Source organism: Cupressus sempervirens, chromosome 7 (genome assembly GCF_028749045.1).
Source record: "Cupressus sempervirens isolate cs-2001-9-10 chromosome 7, ASM2874904v1, whole genome shotgun sequence".
NCBI lineage: Eukaryota > Viridiplantae > Streptophyta > Pinopsida > Cupressales > Cupressaceae > Cupressus > Cupressus sempervirens.
The window spans coordinates 617,583,167-617,598,291 of NC_143124.1; the positions used below are offsets into that span (position 1 = coordinate 617,583,167).

Sequence of the window (15,125 nt, forward strand, 5' to 3'; positions counted from 1 at the left end):
TTACAAAACACAATATTATTAACGGATATTTAACTTCTTTCTCTCATAATAATATCTCTTCTATTATGAACGTCGATCATTAGTTTTCTATTTCCTCAAAAGATTTGCCTCCTCAAATAGCTCACTCGCCCCACCTCATTCATCGTCCACCCTAAAATTATTTTCAACCAATACCCCTGAAAAGTCCATGCAAGCTCAAAAGCTCCAAATTTTCCACCAGAGCCCATGTCACCGTTGAGAATCAAAAGAAGTTTGCGCGCCCCCCACGGCGACATTGGAGGTGGGAACGGGCACAGGTGGAGCTCGCGTTGAAGTTGAGGAAAACACAAGCCATCTGAAGGGAATAACAGTCAAACACGCTGCGTTGGGAGGCGTCAGTTGTGGGTTGTAGGTTTTTGGGTTTAGGGTCTCGAAGCGGGCAATCATACCAGTATACTGATGATATTAGGATTTGAACAGAAGGATGGGTCATCGTTGTTCCTGGATTGCGTCAATGAATTTTAAGAATGCCGACGCCTTTTCTCCCGCAGCAAACTCTTCGTCCGATGATATCTCGGAGGTTCAAGTTCGCGATTCTTGTTCACAGACTGCTCAGTGCCCCTCCTTTTCTTCTTCACCTTCTGAGCTTACTATAGGTTTTAGGGAAAGAGCGTTTTCTGCCGCGGGCGCTGCCTTTCTATCCGCTATCATAGTAAATCCACTCGATGTTGTTAAGGTTTGAACTTTGACCGATCAGGTATTCATTTTAAGTTCCTTCATTGCGACACCAATTCATTTTATAAACGTGGGCGGCTTAAACGCAGACAAGGCTTCAAGCCCAGGCGGCGGAAGCGCCATCTTATTCACATTATCACCAGAGTATCAGAGCGCGTATGTTAACTCTCGGCGGTGACCCGGTAATGTTTCCTTGCATCTTTTCTTAGAAAAGGTTGTAAACCAGGTACACACGAGTCGGTAAATATGCACTGCCTCTGCTCTAATGCTTTAAAAAACTTACCGTTAGTCCTAAAATACGCTTGTTACAATTTTCTTTATATTAATCAACGCAACCTCCGAATTCCTTGAAATCTATGTATTTATCACTGTTTGGCACGCTTGCATGTTGTTATAAAACGTCATAAACAGCACTTTATAGGCATTGGATACGCGGTTGTCAGCTTATTCTTGCTTCCCGGCATGAATTGAATCTGCGAGCATATTTATTTCTTCTAGGAGACCTGTTGAGAATGTCTATATTTTGATTCTCAATTGGACTATATTGCAGGTCAAATTTTCTATCATCTACCAGTTGTCAAACAAAGTGACAATATATGTCAGCATATTTTGTTCCCTTATAATGTGGGGAAATTGTAAACCCTTAATTTTTATAAGGGCCACAATTTTTGTTTGAAACAATTAGGGTTTAGAGATATCTTTCACTTTGATTAAGACCCTACAAACAAGTTAGGTATCATTTTATCATAATTCATAAATTAGACCTCTTTTGTTAGCAATAAGCATATATTAGAAGTGTGGGTATGGCCACTACATTTCTTATATCAATTTAAGAAGACTCGATTATAGAAGAGGTTAAGATACAATGACTTGATGGGGAGCCCTAGAGACCGTCTACTTTGGGCCAAGAGTGGATATATCATCCCTCTTGGCCTCATGTGGCTCTTGCCATCCCATGAGGTGGAGTACCTAGTGAAGTGTTCTATAACCATTCCCCTCAATCTTGTAATTTTATCCTACTTCTAATGATTGAACCTTAATGCATTTGCTTGCCATGATAGCGAGCCTGAGGAGTATTCCTAGTAGGTGCCCTTGAAAGTCGACCCTTTCTAAGCCTAAAGGCAATACCCTTTTGTTGCATGAGCATCTTGGGTGTAAGGGTAATCTTGCATCACTGTAACAAACGCATTTTCATATCTAAAACAAAAATGGTTTAAACAAAAAGCTCCCAGCATTTATAAATAGATAACTAATTCCTTTTCACATGACATTAACTGCTTTTATCAATTAACAAAAAACAACTGTAATCATATTCAATTGAAATAACTTGATCAATGATTAACTAGCATAAGTGTGATCATATTCAATTGAAATAAATAAATTAACGATTAACTAGCATAATTGTATTCATGATCAACCGTAATAACGATTTACTATTCACAAATGTATTCATGTTTAGCTGAAATAACTAGATTAATGACTAATTGGCATATCTATATTCATGATTATCTAATTAACAAGTAAAGTAAATGCTTAACAAGAAAAGAAAGGAACATACAAGTATCATCGGAGGATCTTTAGCTAGTTGTGCAAGCCTCGGCCTTGGCGAGAGGAGAAGCATTGACATAGGCTTAACCTCCCAACCTTGGACCATATTTATCCCCGCACATTCTATTAAATTAGAATGGCCCTCCCTACCTTAGGATTAGTCTTTGGATGTTCTTCAGTCCAGCCACCTAAGCATTTTGGTGTTTTGAATGTCCTCTCAGTTATGAAACGAACATGCTTACATAACTGACACTATTGACATCAAGTGATCATTAGATGGCAAACATGCCTATAAACTACCTTGGCCAAGGATTTCCGATGGGTTCAACGACTCGATCACGACCGCTCGACTTGACAACAGGTTCATTACAGGGATAAGCATTAGCTATTGAGCATATTTCTTTTAAGTTATTCATGTCTGATTTCTCCTTTGTTTTCTTGCAAATTTATTCCACCTCTTCACCATTTCATGGCTACCAGTTGGTGAGTCTCAAGTGCATTAAAAATTTATGAGCACTCTACCCTTTTTCACCTCTTCACCATTTTGTGGCTTCATTGCCGATGATTCCCAGGTGCGTTGGATGTGCATTCTGCTCTTAATATCTTTTATCATAGTTTGAGACAACATAAATCTTGCTATTGATATCAGTAATATTCATGAAGGTTCTTACAACATTATGAGACTCCTTTTTCAAAGTTACTACTCAACTTCTTTAAAGATGGTTGTGGATACAATGAAAATAAAATGGGAAACTCAATATAATTCGTACTAAACAGTCAGCAAGTTACATAATATGATCTGTCATAAAGAAAAAGACTCCTAAGCTTAGCTTGTTGTAGTAGAATATGCATTCAAAAAAACATAGGAAGGTAACTCATGACCTGATATGTATGGTTTGGAGAACTTGAAATCTGATCGGCACCCTCTCGTTTCTTAAGACGTCACCTTCAACACTTAACCTTACTATCCTAGCCAATACTTGCTCGGCTCAATTGAATTCACACAATTTGAACAAGGTTTTGAATCGGTAATTGCAGGGGTGTTGGCGGATGTATGATGATGTAGAACTCGGGGCTATCGAGGCAAAGAGTTTGAAAACGGTGGCATAAAAGAAATGTGAAAATGTGGACAGTGGTGTCCGACTCCCTTCACGACTTCCATCTAAAAGTCTAGCCGTGACTTCTTGGCTTCCATCAGTTAAAAGACTTTAAACCATTCAAATTTCCAAGTATTTTATCGATTATGAAAAAGAGGGAAAGAAAAAATAAATAAAATAAAAGTTGGAAAGATTATAATTTCAATTGTTGTTATAATATATACTTATATACGTTCATGTAAGTATATCAGTGGGTTGACATCATTAAATTATGATATTATAATTTATTGGTGCCATTTCATTTTTATATTTATATGTACGTATGTAAATATTTTTTATAATAATATGATGAAGATCAATTAAAAATCCCTTGAGGTATGTTTTATATTTTTAAATTAGATTATTTTATGTTTTCTTAGATTATTTTCTCAATAGCTCATGCGGGTCCTAAAAATGTATCCTGTGATCAAGTCGTTGCGTCCTTTCCAAAGAAGTTTAAGGCTATACCTACTGATCTTGATGACTGAACTAAGCGAACATCCCATTCTGGGGATCCCGTTTAGCAATGCTTCCCCCCTTCTTCATCTTCTCCTGCAATCACCCGTGAAAACACCTCTGCCATAATAATAATTCGTTAAAACATAATAATTGTTATTTTAAATCAAGCAATTGCTAATCATCTAATAACAGTTAATGGTTAAAGACCATCTTCATTAATAGTTAATACAATGTATATAAATAACTGCCTATTTCACATGATCATGAAAGAATAATTCGTTAAATCCAACGGTTATGAACAAGTTTAGAATTTAGGTCAAAATTTTGGGATGTAACAATCACCCTATATTATTATTTTTTTTTTTCAACAACGGCTATCTCAATGCATAGATTCTATTTATGGAAGCTTATCATTTTTAGTAAGTTGGTTGTTAGAGCTCAAAATGTTCAGTGCTTTTCCCTAGAGGTTCACTTTGGAAATGTCAACCTGCCAGTAGAGTTTCATTGCAAGAACAAGATTATTTTTGAAGAGATTGGAAATCTTCGGTATTGGCAGCAGGGTATAAAAACTTTGGTTGGCTAGAGCTTGTGTAAGACCAACACCATAGAGCAGTTTGTGACATTTCCGAAATGGGTCATGATAGCCAATCAAAGCAATTGGCAATGAGTTATGGTCTCTAGAAGGTGCACTACTTGAAAGCTAAGAAAATAAAATTCCTTTAAGATTTTTGTTGAGTTTCGAAGTTGTTTGGGGCCTATTCTAATGTAATAAAATATAAATAATAATATCTTAGGGTTGGTCAGCTTCAAAGTCCAGGGTTAAAATTTCTAGAACCTTATTGGGCTGTTAAAAATTGCCTTTATAATGAAGGCCCGTAGTGTTATCTAGGATAGTTCCGGGGAGGTATATGGTGGCTCTAGCTTACAGAATATTCTAAGGAAAATGCCCATGTGACTTTGTATATCATATATCTGAACATTGTATTTCCATTCTTTTGGAGATAAAAAGAAGCCAACTTTATGTTCTTGCAATTTGCTGCTATTTTTCTATTCTGCTGTGTGTGTGTTTGTGTTAGCAAGTGGAGTACCCTGCATTGCTTTTGTACCCCTTTGACCTAGTGACTCCCCGGTCATATACCATGAATTGGCGTGCCTAGAAGATGACTCAATCACCATTCCTCTGCTGCTAATCCCTCATTTCCCTCACCATGTCTGGTTACAGCAGTCAGAGAATATAAATATAGTATATTCGTAACATCTTGTACATATTTCATATATAACCCATTCCTGAGCCAGCAATATATCTATTATGCTAAGCTAGATTATAATAAAATGCATATCAATTCAGAGGTATGCAGATGTAAAGAGAACTAGCTTTTAATATATGGATACCATGCCACAATATATAACTTGCACTATAGGTCCACAATATAAATTCACACTGTAAGTATATTTGCTTTGATTTCCTTTTTCTGATTCGACATGTTTCTCAATGATGTTCTTCTCTTTTGTCTCTCCTTTGATCACGTTTTGTCAATGATATTCTTCTCTTTTATATCTCCTTTGAGTGTAGGAAGTCACACCCTTTGGTTATGAAAAGATATATCTGTTTGACAACAACTGCTGCCCCTTTCACTTTTTATTTAATCTTCACCTATCTCTCACTTCTCAAATTTGTCTTACTGCTTTTCAAATCTGCACCTATCCCTTTTCAGATCTGCACATCTTCTTCTTCTTCTGCCTATGGCTTCTTGATATATCCAGGCACAAATGAGGGGTGAAGGTTATCCATCAAAGTATAATTGATTGTATTGGTGCCTATACCTTTTTTGGTCCTTCTTTTGTCCTCATATGAATCCATCCAAAATCACCAATAATATTGTACCGCCATTTTGATGTTTCCTATGCCTCCTTCAATGTATCTATCATGCGCCCACGATATACAGAATAGTCTCAGCATTAATAAATTAAAGACTCAGGCATTCAAATATGTCATGCCTCCGCCAAGAAGAGGATTGCTTATTCAAACAAATCTGAGCCATAAATAATAATATTCATTAGGAGGCTGACCAAGGTAAAACACAGAAATACATATTTCAAAGTCAAATTGTCAAGGGAGGCCTACTATATGGAATTTGGCTGACTCAAATGTATTGCCATTGTTGGCTGACTAATTTGGAGTGTGAAAAATGAATTCTGTATTTAAGTGTTTTAATGTCCCAATTCAAAGAATATGAAATGAAGATCAAGTTAATTAAAAAGACAGCGACTCATTTAAAGACAACAGAACATCAAAGCTATTATTAACTTGTGCAGTGTTTCATATCATGGAACTCAGTGATAAAGGAAAATTGAGAACGATAAATTATTAAAAGTAGCAAGTTGATAAGGGCCAAATGTAATTAAAGGACATCAATATAAGCAGCAATTACCTTAATTAATAAGTAGCCATTAGCTTGGAAGGGAGACATCCCTTGCAATTTGTAGGGATGTGTCTCCCTATCATAAGAAGGTATAAGAAGGGGACAATGCCTTGGAAGAAGGCATCAAAGAGATCACGTCAGATATTTGTGTGTGTGCAAATAATCTTTTTTATGCCTTTGATCAAGCTACTAATGAATTTTGTGATCCATTTTATTTCTATAATTAATGAATTTATCTATTCCTTGCCTTATAAGCAATCATATGTGGAATTGGAGGAAATATCTTAGGGAGAGGGAACAGATTGCACACCGCTCTCATTGGATGGAGGAGAGTTTCTACCACTTGTGGGCCAAGGGGTCACATTATCCTGGTTGGATGTTTTGTGCTCTTGGGCTGAGTTGTTACAAATAGTCTCCCGACGATCTATCACGCCTTTCCATCCAATCCTTGCTATGGTTCATTGTAGATGTTGAAGCTATACTCTAGAAACAATCATGTATGGGTTAGAAAGGAGACGCATTAGGGAAGAGCAATATATTGGTTCCCACAATGAAAGTACACCACCCCATATTGGATGGATGAGAGTTCCTACTACTTGTAGGTCAAGGGGTCATTTTGTCTTGGTTGGATATTTCATGCTCTTGGGATTAGTTGTGATGAACAGATTTTGAGCGTCCTATCACACTTTTCCTTCTAATCTGTAACATGTTAATCTATTTCAATATAATTAACAATCAACATTTCATCATAAAATTTATTACTATTGGTAATATAAAATTTTCTTTTCAGTACTTTCAAAATTGAAATAGAATTAATTAATCTTTTGACATGAACATGAAAATTACCAAATAATAGATTTAAATACTCTTTTCTTTCAAAGGAAATGCATAAACAAAGAGAGAAAAAGGGATTACTGTATCATTCTTTAATGCTGGAATTTTCTTACAAGTCTTAGCATAATTGGGAGATGGAGAGCATCATCAGGTGCTTTACCTCCCAACCATTGATCAATGTTACTCCACTCAACTTTCTACTCGAAGTGGCCCTACCGTACATGAGGTTGTAGACACAAGGCTAGGTTTGATCTGAGCCTGGTGTTTAGAACCTACACAATTCATAGTCGATCACACATTATAGGTACCTTTACCTTTGACTAGTATGACCTTGTTGACTGGACATGTATCTGTTTTATTCAACTAATGGTCACATTCAACTGCATTGTACCACCTTGGCCAAGGTTTATTAAAAAGCTGACACTATCTTGTATTGTTAGTATACAGTGCCCTTGCTCAACTTGTATGTCACAATTGAGTTCAACTGACTCATTGGTCTTAGCAACCAACAAGAAGCTATCTGCCAATGTCTACTGATATCAACAATCACAACAAGCTTCGAGGGATGGTGACCCACTAACAAGGAACTGCTCAATTGCTAACTGACCCAATGTTCATAACAACCTTGAAGGGAATGAGACCCACTAATAGACAACTGCTGTTTCTTAATCAGATTATAATATGTTATGCACGAATCAATTTTTTTAAGTTTTAATGTAACGTTAAGTTTAATTAACCCCTCTTGCATTTTTGCATGGGTGTCCCGTTTCTGCTTATAGTGACTTTGGGATTAATCCCTATATTAATCTGATTCAGGCAGAGAAGCTGGTAGGATGTCCAAGCATACAACAGAGATAAGTGTTCATTCCAATGAACACACATGCTATAAATTGTTATTGCAGAGAAGTTACAATTCAGATTCGTGATTTAATAATCTCCATTGGTTTGTTTACAGATGTAAGTAATTGAATTGGAATGCATATGATTGTTTTCAATAGGCAGAAAGCATTTGATCTTTTGATGGGGAACTTCCTTATGAATCAGACATGCATTCGATATCATGACAATGAATCTCTCTCTCTCTCTCTCTCTCTCTCTCTCTCTATATATATATATATATATATATATATATACTGAATCAAATCAGAATGCACACATAGACTGGTTGCCAAAATATGTCCTTTATTGAATTCTCAGAAATGCATACGATTACTTAAAATGTGTTCAATGCATAAATGATTCAAATTTATGATCAACTGTCACTGTTACAAATTGATAATAACATTCATATCAAGAATGTAGTTGTACAAAAAATTAGTGCCTGTGCAATTGATGCATCAAATCAGGGATGAAGTTTCTCCACCTGAACCTTCAACTCAAGCTGGTGACTATGATTTAAACTGATCACAGTGGTCTTGCCCTTCTGCATATGCAGATGGATTATACTCTTAGCGCAAATGATCATTATGCTGTTTGAGAGAGAGAGAGTGAATATATGTGGACTGAAAGGAGCTCTAGCTATTATGAAAGAATAATTAGCAGCATAAGCAGTTCTTGTTTCAAAGAACAAATGAACAATTTGCATAGCACGACACAATGCTTGGTTGACAAGGAATGAATGAATAAATTGCGAAGTGCGATAACCATTCTCCGTTTGAGAGAAAGAAATGAATAATACGCAGCAACTGAGAGAAAGTCCCCTCCTTTCACAATGATTCCTCTTTATCACTTTTCCCATTTGAAGCAAATGGAAAACTCCTCCTTGAAATGATATGGGTGTGATGGAGGAGTTACATTCTTGTAACTTCACTGTGACCCCTAAAGGATTGAATTTGCAACTCGGCATATAGCCATGGGTTTTTGAATTTGAATAATGAACGTACTTTTGTATACACACATAAACATACATTTGATCATATAGCTTCTCCAATGTGTGTATGTATATATACCTATTTATATGCATAGACATATTTTATGTACCTTGCATTTGTATATATATATGTATGTATTCCAAGGATTGAATTTGCTTCTCGGCATATAGCCGTGGGTTTTGAATTTGAATAATGAACATACATATATACATACATACATATGTATATGTACATGTTTGTATATATACAGACATATATTCATTTCTATAACTTCACAAGAGTGTGTATGTATGGTCAACTATTTATATACTTATGCATATATTTTATGCACCTTGTGTGTAATTATGTATGTATGTGTGTGTGTGTGCTCGAGCCTCATAGCATATATTGATATTCCTATGCATATAAATATACTAAGTTGCCAATTCAGATGCGGATGCGAATGCGGGTGTAAGAATTGAGTGCGTGGATGCACAAAAAATTGTTTTGGGGGTTTTGGATGTCATTTCATCTATCTATCTATGTGTGTGTGTGTGTGTGTGTGTGTGTGTGTAAAGAAATGCAAAAACTGTACAAACTTAAATTATTTGAGAATATGATATGTCACTGTTGATCAAGATTTTTGATAATATTAAATAAGCCATATATATGTCTATGTTCACAATTTCTATGCAAATCAGAAAATCATTACAATTACAAAATAAAAATCTAGTTCATGATTCAATGTTCATCAATCAAGAATCAATATTCACTAATCGGAATCAAAATCATAGGGATTCTCAAAAAAATCCTCATCATCTCCAACTCCTGTAAGTTCAAGATCATTTGAACTCAAAGCGGTTCCACTTGTACTAGTTGCATCACGTATCATCGTCATCATCATCTATGATTGTAGTAAGATCTTGAATTGTTGCATCCAAGTTTGCATACTCATAGGCTACATCCCAAAGCTTAGTTGCCCCTTCCTTGTAGTGATCCTCCTTACGTGACAAAAGACGCAAGTGGTGCAAGAGCACATAGGGTATGGACAATAAACTCTTGAAAGTTTGGCTTGTAATGACCTTAGCCAGGTCATGGTTAGAATAAGGATCATTTGAGGGTCCATTAGGTGTGTTTGAGAAAGTTAGGGAGTGTGTGAAAGTTACTGCCGAACTTGGGCAAAAAGATGTCATTGTATGGGAAAAAGTTGCTATCTAGGCCAAATGTAGCATAGTAGCCAAAATGGCTCCATAATGAACAAAATGAGGTGAAAAGGTGTTAGACATTTTTAAGACATGATTTTACATGGTTTTGCATCAATAAGAGCCATAGGTGTTAAAGGAAATGGAAAATTGCCAAAGTTGTCAAAATGTTGTCATGACAACATTTGCAATTTTGCAAAGTTGCATGACAACATTTGCAAGAAGTTGCATTTTCGATCCAAAACATTTAGGGACCAAAACCAATTGTTAGATCACGATGAGTAAACATATTTGAGGCTTTCTAAGCCATTGTACCAAGATTGGTTGAAGTTTTGAAGTTGGAGCAATAGCAAAACAATGTTCATTTGTTGGTAAATCTATCACAGTTGTATTGCAAGTGGTGCAACTTGTGCCTGACTGATTAAAAGCTTCAATCTTTGCATTGTATATAGTTAGAGTAAGTTATTCCCTTGGTGTAGTAGTTTGTGTATAGTCTTTAGTAGTTAAATAAAATACAAACTCTGGTAGCTAGGTCATTGTTCTGAACAGGGTTGGGTCAATAATATGACCTTATCTTGAAACCTTACCGTGGGACCTTCATGACCACTTGAGATCCATTTTAGGGTCCATGTACATTATAATCCATTTTGCAGAGGGTTAGAAAATATGTTTCATTATTTTTAAAGTCTTGCCCTAGGTGAGTCCTATTGCGACTCAGCTAGGGACAAGAAGGGTTAGATGATTATTACTTGTAGGAGTGGATTGTATAGATCAATCTAATGACTTGGAGGTGTCAAGGTAGTCTTGTTAGAGTCTTGGACAAGAATTTAGGATTGGTTGAATCCATTTGGGGTGCCAAACCCATTGAGACATTGCAAATAGTTCATTTCCTTTGTAATTTGGCTCAAGTAGGGTTTAATGCTGTATGGATAGGTTAGAGACCTGAAACCCTAAAAATCTTGAAGTTTGCAAATAGTTCATTTCCTTTGTTATTTGGCTCAAGTAGGGTTTAATGCTGTACAGACAGGTCAAAGACCCGAAACCCTAAAAATCTTGAAGTTTGCCCAAAAGGGTATCTGAAATGCTAGTTTGTTCATATGCTCATTTGGAAGGTTGTGAAGCTATAGGCCAAAAACCCATTTAGGAGGGCTAATTGTGACCTAGTAGGCCTAATAGTCCCAAAAACTAGGATTCTTGAAATCGGTAGAAGAATGCTTGCAAGATCAAACCAAATGGAGAGTTTTGTGATTGAACCGGTTGATTTGAAGGCCAAATACTCTGGTAAGGTGATTTGGAATGGTCTGAGTGATTGTTGAGTGAACTTACCTCAGTGAGTTCAAAGAAGCAAGCGTATTTTGAATTGGTAGATGGGCTCTAGTGAGCAAAGGGAAGTAGATTGGATTTCCCAAGGGGTGTAGGTTGAAGACAGAGAAAACCCTAGAAGGTCTAAGGGTTGGCATTTGTCTAGAGTTCAGAGTAAGTCAGTTGTGGGAGCCTCCCTATCAGCAAGTTGGTATGAAAGTACACAAAGTCTTCAACTTTTTTTTAGCCCAACCGATTATGTTTCATTGAGTGGATAAAGGAGTATGTACTCCAATTCCGTACAACAACAAAGCTTGCAATGTGGACAATGTTCACAAAATTAAACATAATAATGAAAAGCAAATTAGGGAATGTTAGCACTAAATTGTTGAATACAAATGGTAAACAAAAAAATGTTTGTGAGAGGACTTTTATTGCAAGCAGTTGCCGATGCTTAGATGGTTGACTATAGAGGTCCGACCATGTGATAGCTCCAATGTCATTTTGGTTTTTGATTTCAATTGGACTAAGTTTTTCTCTTGAGGTAAATAAGCCAAATTCTGTCCTAACATTATGTGCATTTCATCATTTTCGAAGTGCCTTTGCAAAGCATTGTAGCACCCATTTCAACTTCTTCATCTGCATATGGTACTACTTTATCTGACATAGCAAGTATTTCCTTTCTATAGTACCTTAGAGATAGGGCATATGCGAGGAGGTGCAATGGGGCAATCATCTTTTCCAGACGGTGGTGAGTGATTGTTTCCACCTTATTTTGCAAGGTATCACGTTCTGTGGGGTCATCTTATGTGTTTGTATGACAAGTTTACCTTCTCTACCATTGGGTCCATGCCATCATAGACATTCCCTAAACAAGGTTGATTTGTATCAGCAAAGAGGAGCATAGTCATGATAGGCTCGCTGAAATCCAATACAAATTGCACACAAGCCCACCGTTATCCAAGACCAATGCCTTGATCTTTTGGGCCCTCTTTGAATCCAAAATCTTTCAACAACACACTAGTTGGAAATAACTATTTGGCTTAAAGAGCCTTGCACCTTGACAAGTCATCTCATGACAATAGTACAAGATGCAAACCAGGTCTCAACAACCTAAGTAAGTAAATAACAATATGTCAATAAATACCAAGGTTGCACGAGTACGTGGGTATGGGAACGGGCACGAGTACGGGTACGCATATTTTTCAAAATAGGGGACGGGGGTACGTGTGTATGCCTAATTTTTTCTATATAATTAATAATTTATAGAAAATATAAAAATCAAAATATATGTCACGAGTCATGACATTGAGCATTCAAAACAAGAAATTTGAAAATATGAGCCATAAGTCAAATTATAGTATGTATATATATATATATATATATATATATATATATATATATATATATATATATATATATATATATATATATATATATATATATATATATGCTATTGCTGAATTTTTAATGTTTAAAGTATTTTTCATAATAGGGGACGGAGGTACTTGGGTATGTCAAACTTATTTAAAAATTATACTTTTATATTTATAAAAAATCTGAAATTATGAGTCATGACAATGGTTTTTCAAAACAAGAACAGTGATAAAGTTTGCAAATGTAATGTATTCTTTTCAGTTTCAGATTTGCTATATGTTTGAAATAATAATACATGATAAATGCTTAGATGCATAACAAAGAAGGCAGACTTTAAACATGAACAAGAAGATCCTAAATCATATGACAATGACATTTTGCAAATGATAAACTTATGACTTGAACAGTGATAAAGTTTATTGTTAATGAGTATCAAAGTTTCAAACTGATTTGGTATTGAATTAAGTTTGATAAACAAGAAGCTAATATAAAATTAAAAAACCAAAAAAAAATCAGAATCTTAATCAAGGTCCTTAGCTATGATGCTCTCCACCGAGTACCCAGTGCATGGGATAAATGTACTCGGTACTTGGGTATGAGTACCAGGGGTGTGGGTACAAGTACCCATGCAACCTTGATAAATACTATTTGATAATTGAACATGGCATAAAATTTATGAAAATTAAATAAATAAATCAAATTTAGTAGATTTACCTTCAACTACTCCAGTTTGGAGAATGATATAAATATTAACTGTGACATACCAACCCTCAACCAAAGCACTTGCACGCCTATAATTTTTGGCATTGTCTGTGATCATTTGGACTATATTCTAACTATCCACCATTCCATGACCTCAATGAAATTTTAGAAATGAACTGTGAATCTTTTGCCTCCCCTTCACAATCAATTGCCTTAAAAACATTGCCCCCTTTGGGGTAAACTATAATCACATTAATCAATGGCTGGTTTCTTGTATCTTTCTGTCCATTAGAAACAATAGGAGCACCCGAAGTTTTCCAAGAATTTCATACTCGGGACCTATGTAATCAAAAAATGCTTTGTTCATGGCTGTCACCATCTCCTTCCAATATGGCGATCTCACCAAGTTGAAAGGACGAACATTGGCATAGAGGCAATGTGCAATGGTTTGATCAACAAGCTCTCTTGTTTCCATTTTAAATGCCATGTCCAATGGACCTCTTTTGCGGCCGGTGATTTCTATGTCTTCCTTTTCCACTTCCATTGCAAGTACTTAAAAGATTGGATGTTTGGAGGATGTAACTAGTTTTGTGGGTAATTGCATTTTTTCTTAATGGATGGAGGTTGATAAGAAGTTTGTTTTGATCTTTTAACCAATTTATCAGCCTCTTGGTCTTTTATATATCCTTCTATTTGTGCATTAGACATCCCCTTCCCATCTTTGCCTTTGCACTTTCCCATTCCATTACTAGAAGGGCTCATAAAATAAAGTTTGACTTGAGAAAATGAGCTATTGATTTGTTTTACTTTTTTATTATCACAATGGTTACACTTCCAAAGATATGGGCCACTTGTTGAAACCTGTGATATTCTTGTGATATGTCTCCATAAAGGAGATTCTATTGCCTCCTTGCCCTCCTTGCATAATACAATCTAATTTCTTGCTATTATAAGAAATTAAATAAATTTATATTCAATAAAAAAAACTACAAACATCAAGCATACAAGTGCAAAAAAAAGATACAAAAATATTAAAATAGATAGCTAAACCTATTTTTAAATTTCTAACTTAAAAACTTCTTCCCAAATTGTAAAAAACTCATTAAAGGACTTAAGAATGGGATTAAATGCTTACCTTAGACGCTAAGATCTCCTTTGTGGAAGCTATTTGGCACCACACAAACGATCCTCTTCGAAAATTATCACCTTGCCTTCAAAATGCCAAAATAGAGACCAGATGAGAAGAGAGCCTAGCAAAACAAAATGAGATGAGAAGAGAATGAATGGCCTCTATTAGGGCTGTTTAAGGGCTTGGGAGCAAAGAAAATGTTAAAACTATGTATAGCACATGTCATAAAGTGCTTTAATTTTTTTTGGCAAAAAACGTCAAACTTGAGGTTTGTCCATTGGAGGTGCCTGGATGCATTTGTATGCATCCACATCCGCATTCACCTCCACTGCTCCAGGGAGCACATTGGCTACCTAGTAAATATATGCATCCATATATTCCTTTGTATAATTTCATGAATGTGTATATGTACATATACCTATTTATATACATAGACATATATTTATGTA

The 15,125-nt window shown here is 35.7% G+C and overlaps 1 protein-coding gene across 1 annotated transcript in view; it reads left to right on the forward strand.

Moving 5' to 3' along the window:
* Window positions 1–144: 144 nt before the first annotated feature.
* Window positions 145–15,125, forward strand: part of MTM1 (manganese tracking factor for mitochondrial SOD2) — a 75,707-nt gene continuing 60,726 nt past the window's right edge. Inside the window, exons 1-2 of the mRNA XM_089792265.1 lie at window positions 145–715; window positions 804–896. Of these exons, the coding sequence (XP_089648391.1) occupies window positions 464–715; window positions 804–896 (345 nt within the window). The 5' untranslated portion in view covers window positions 145–463. The remainder of the gene's footprint in view (window positions 716–803; window positions 897–15,125) is intronic.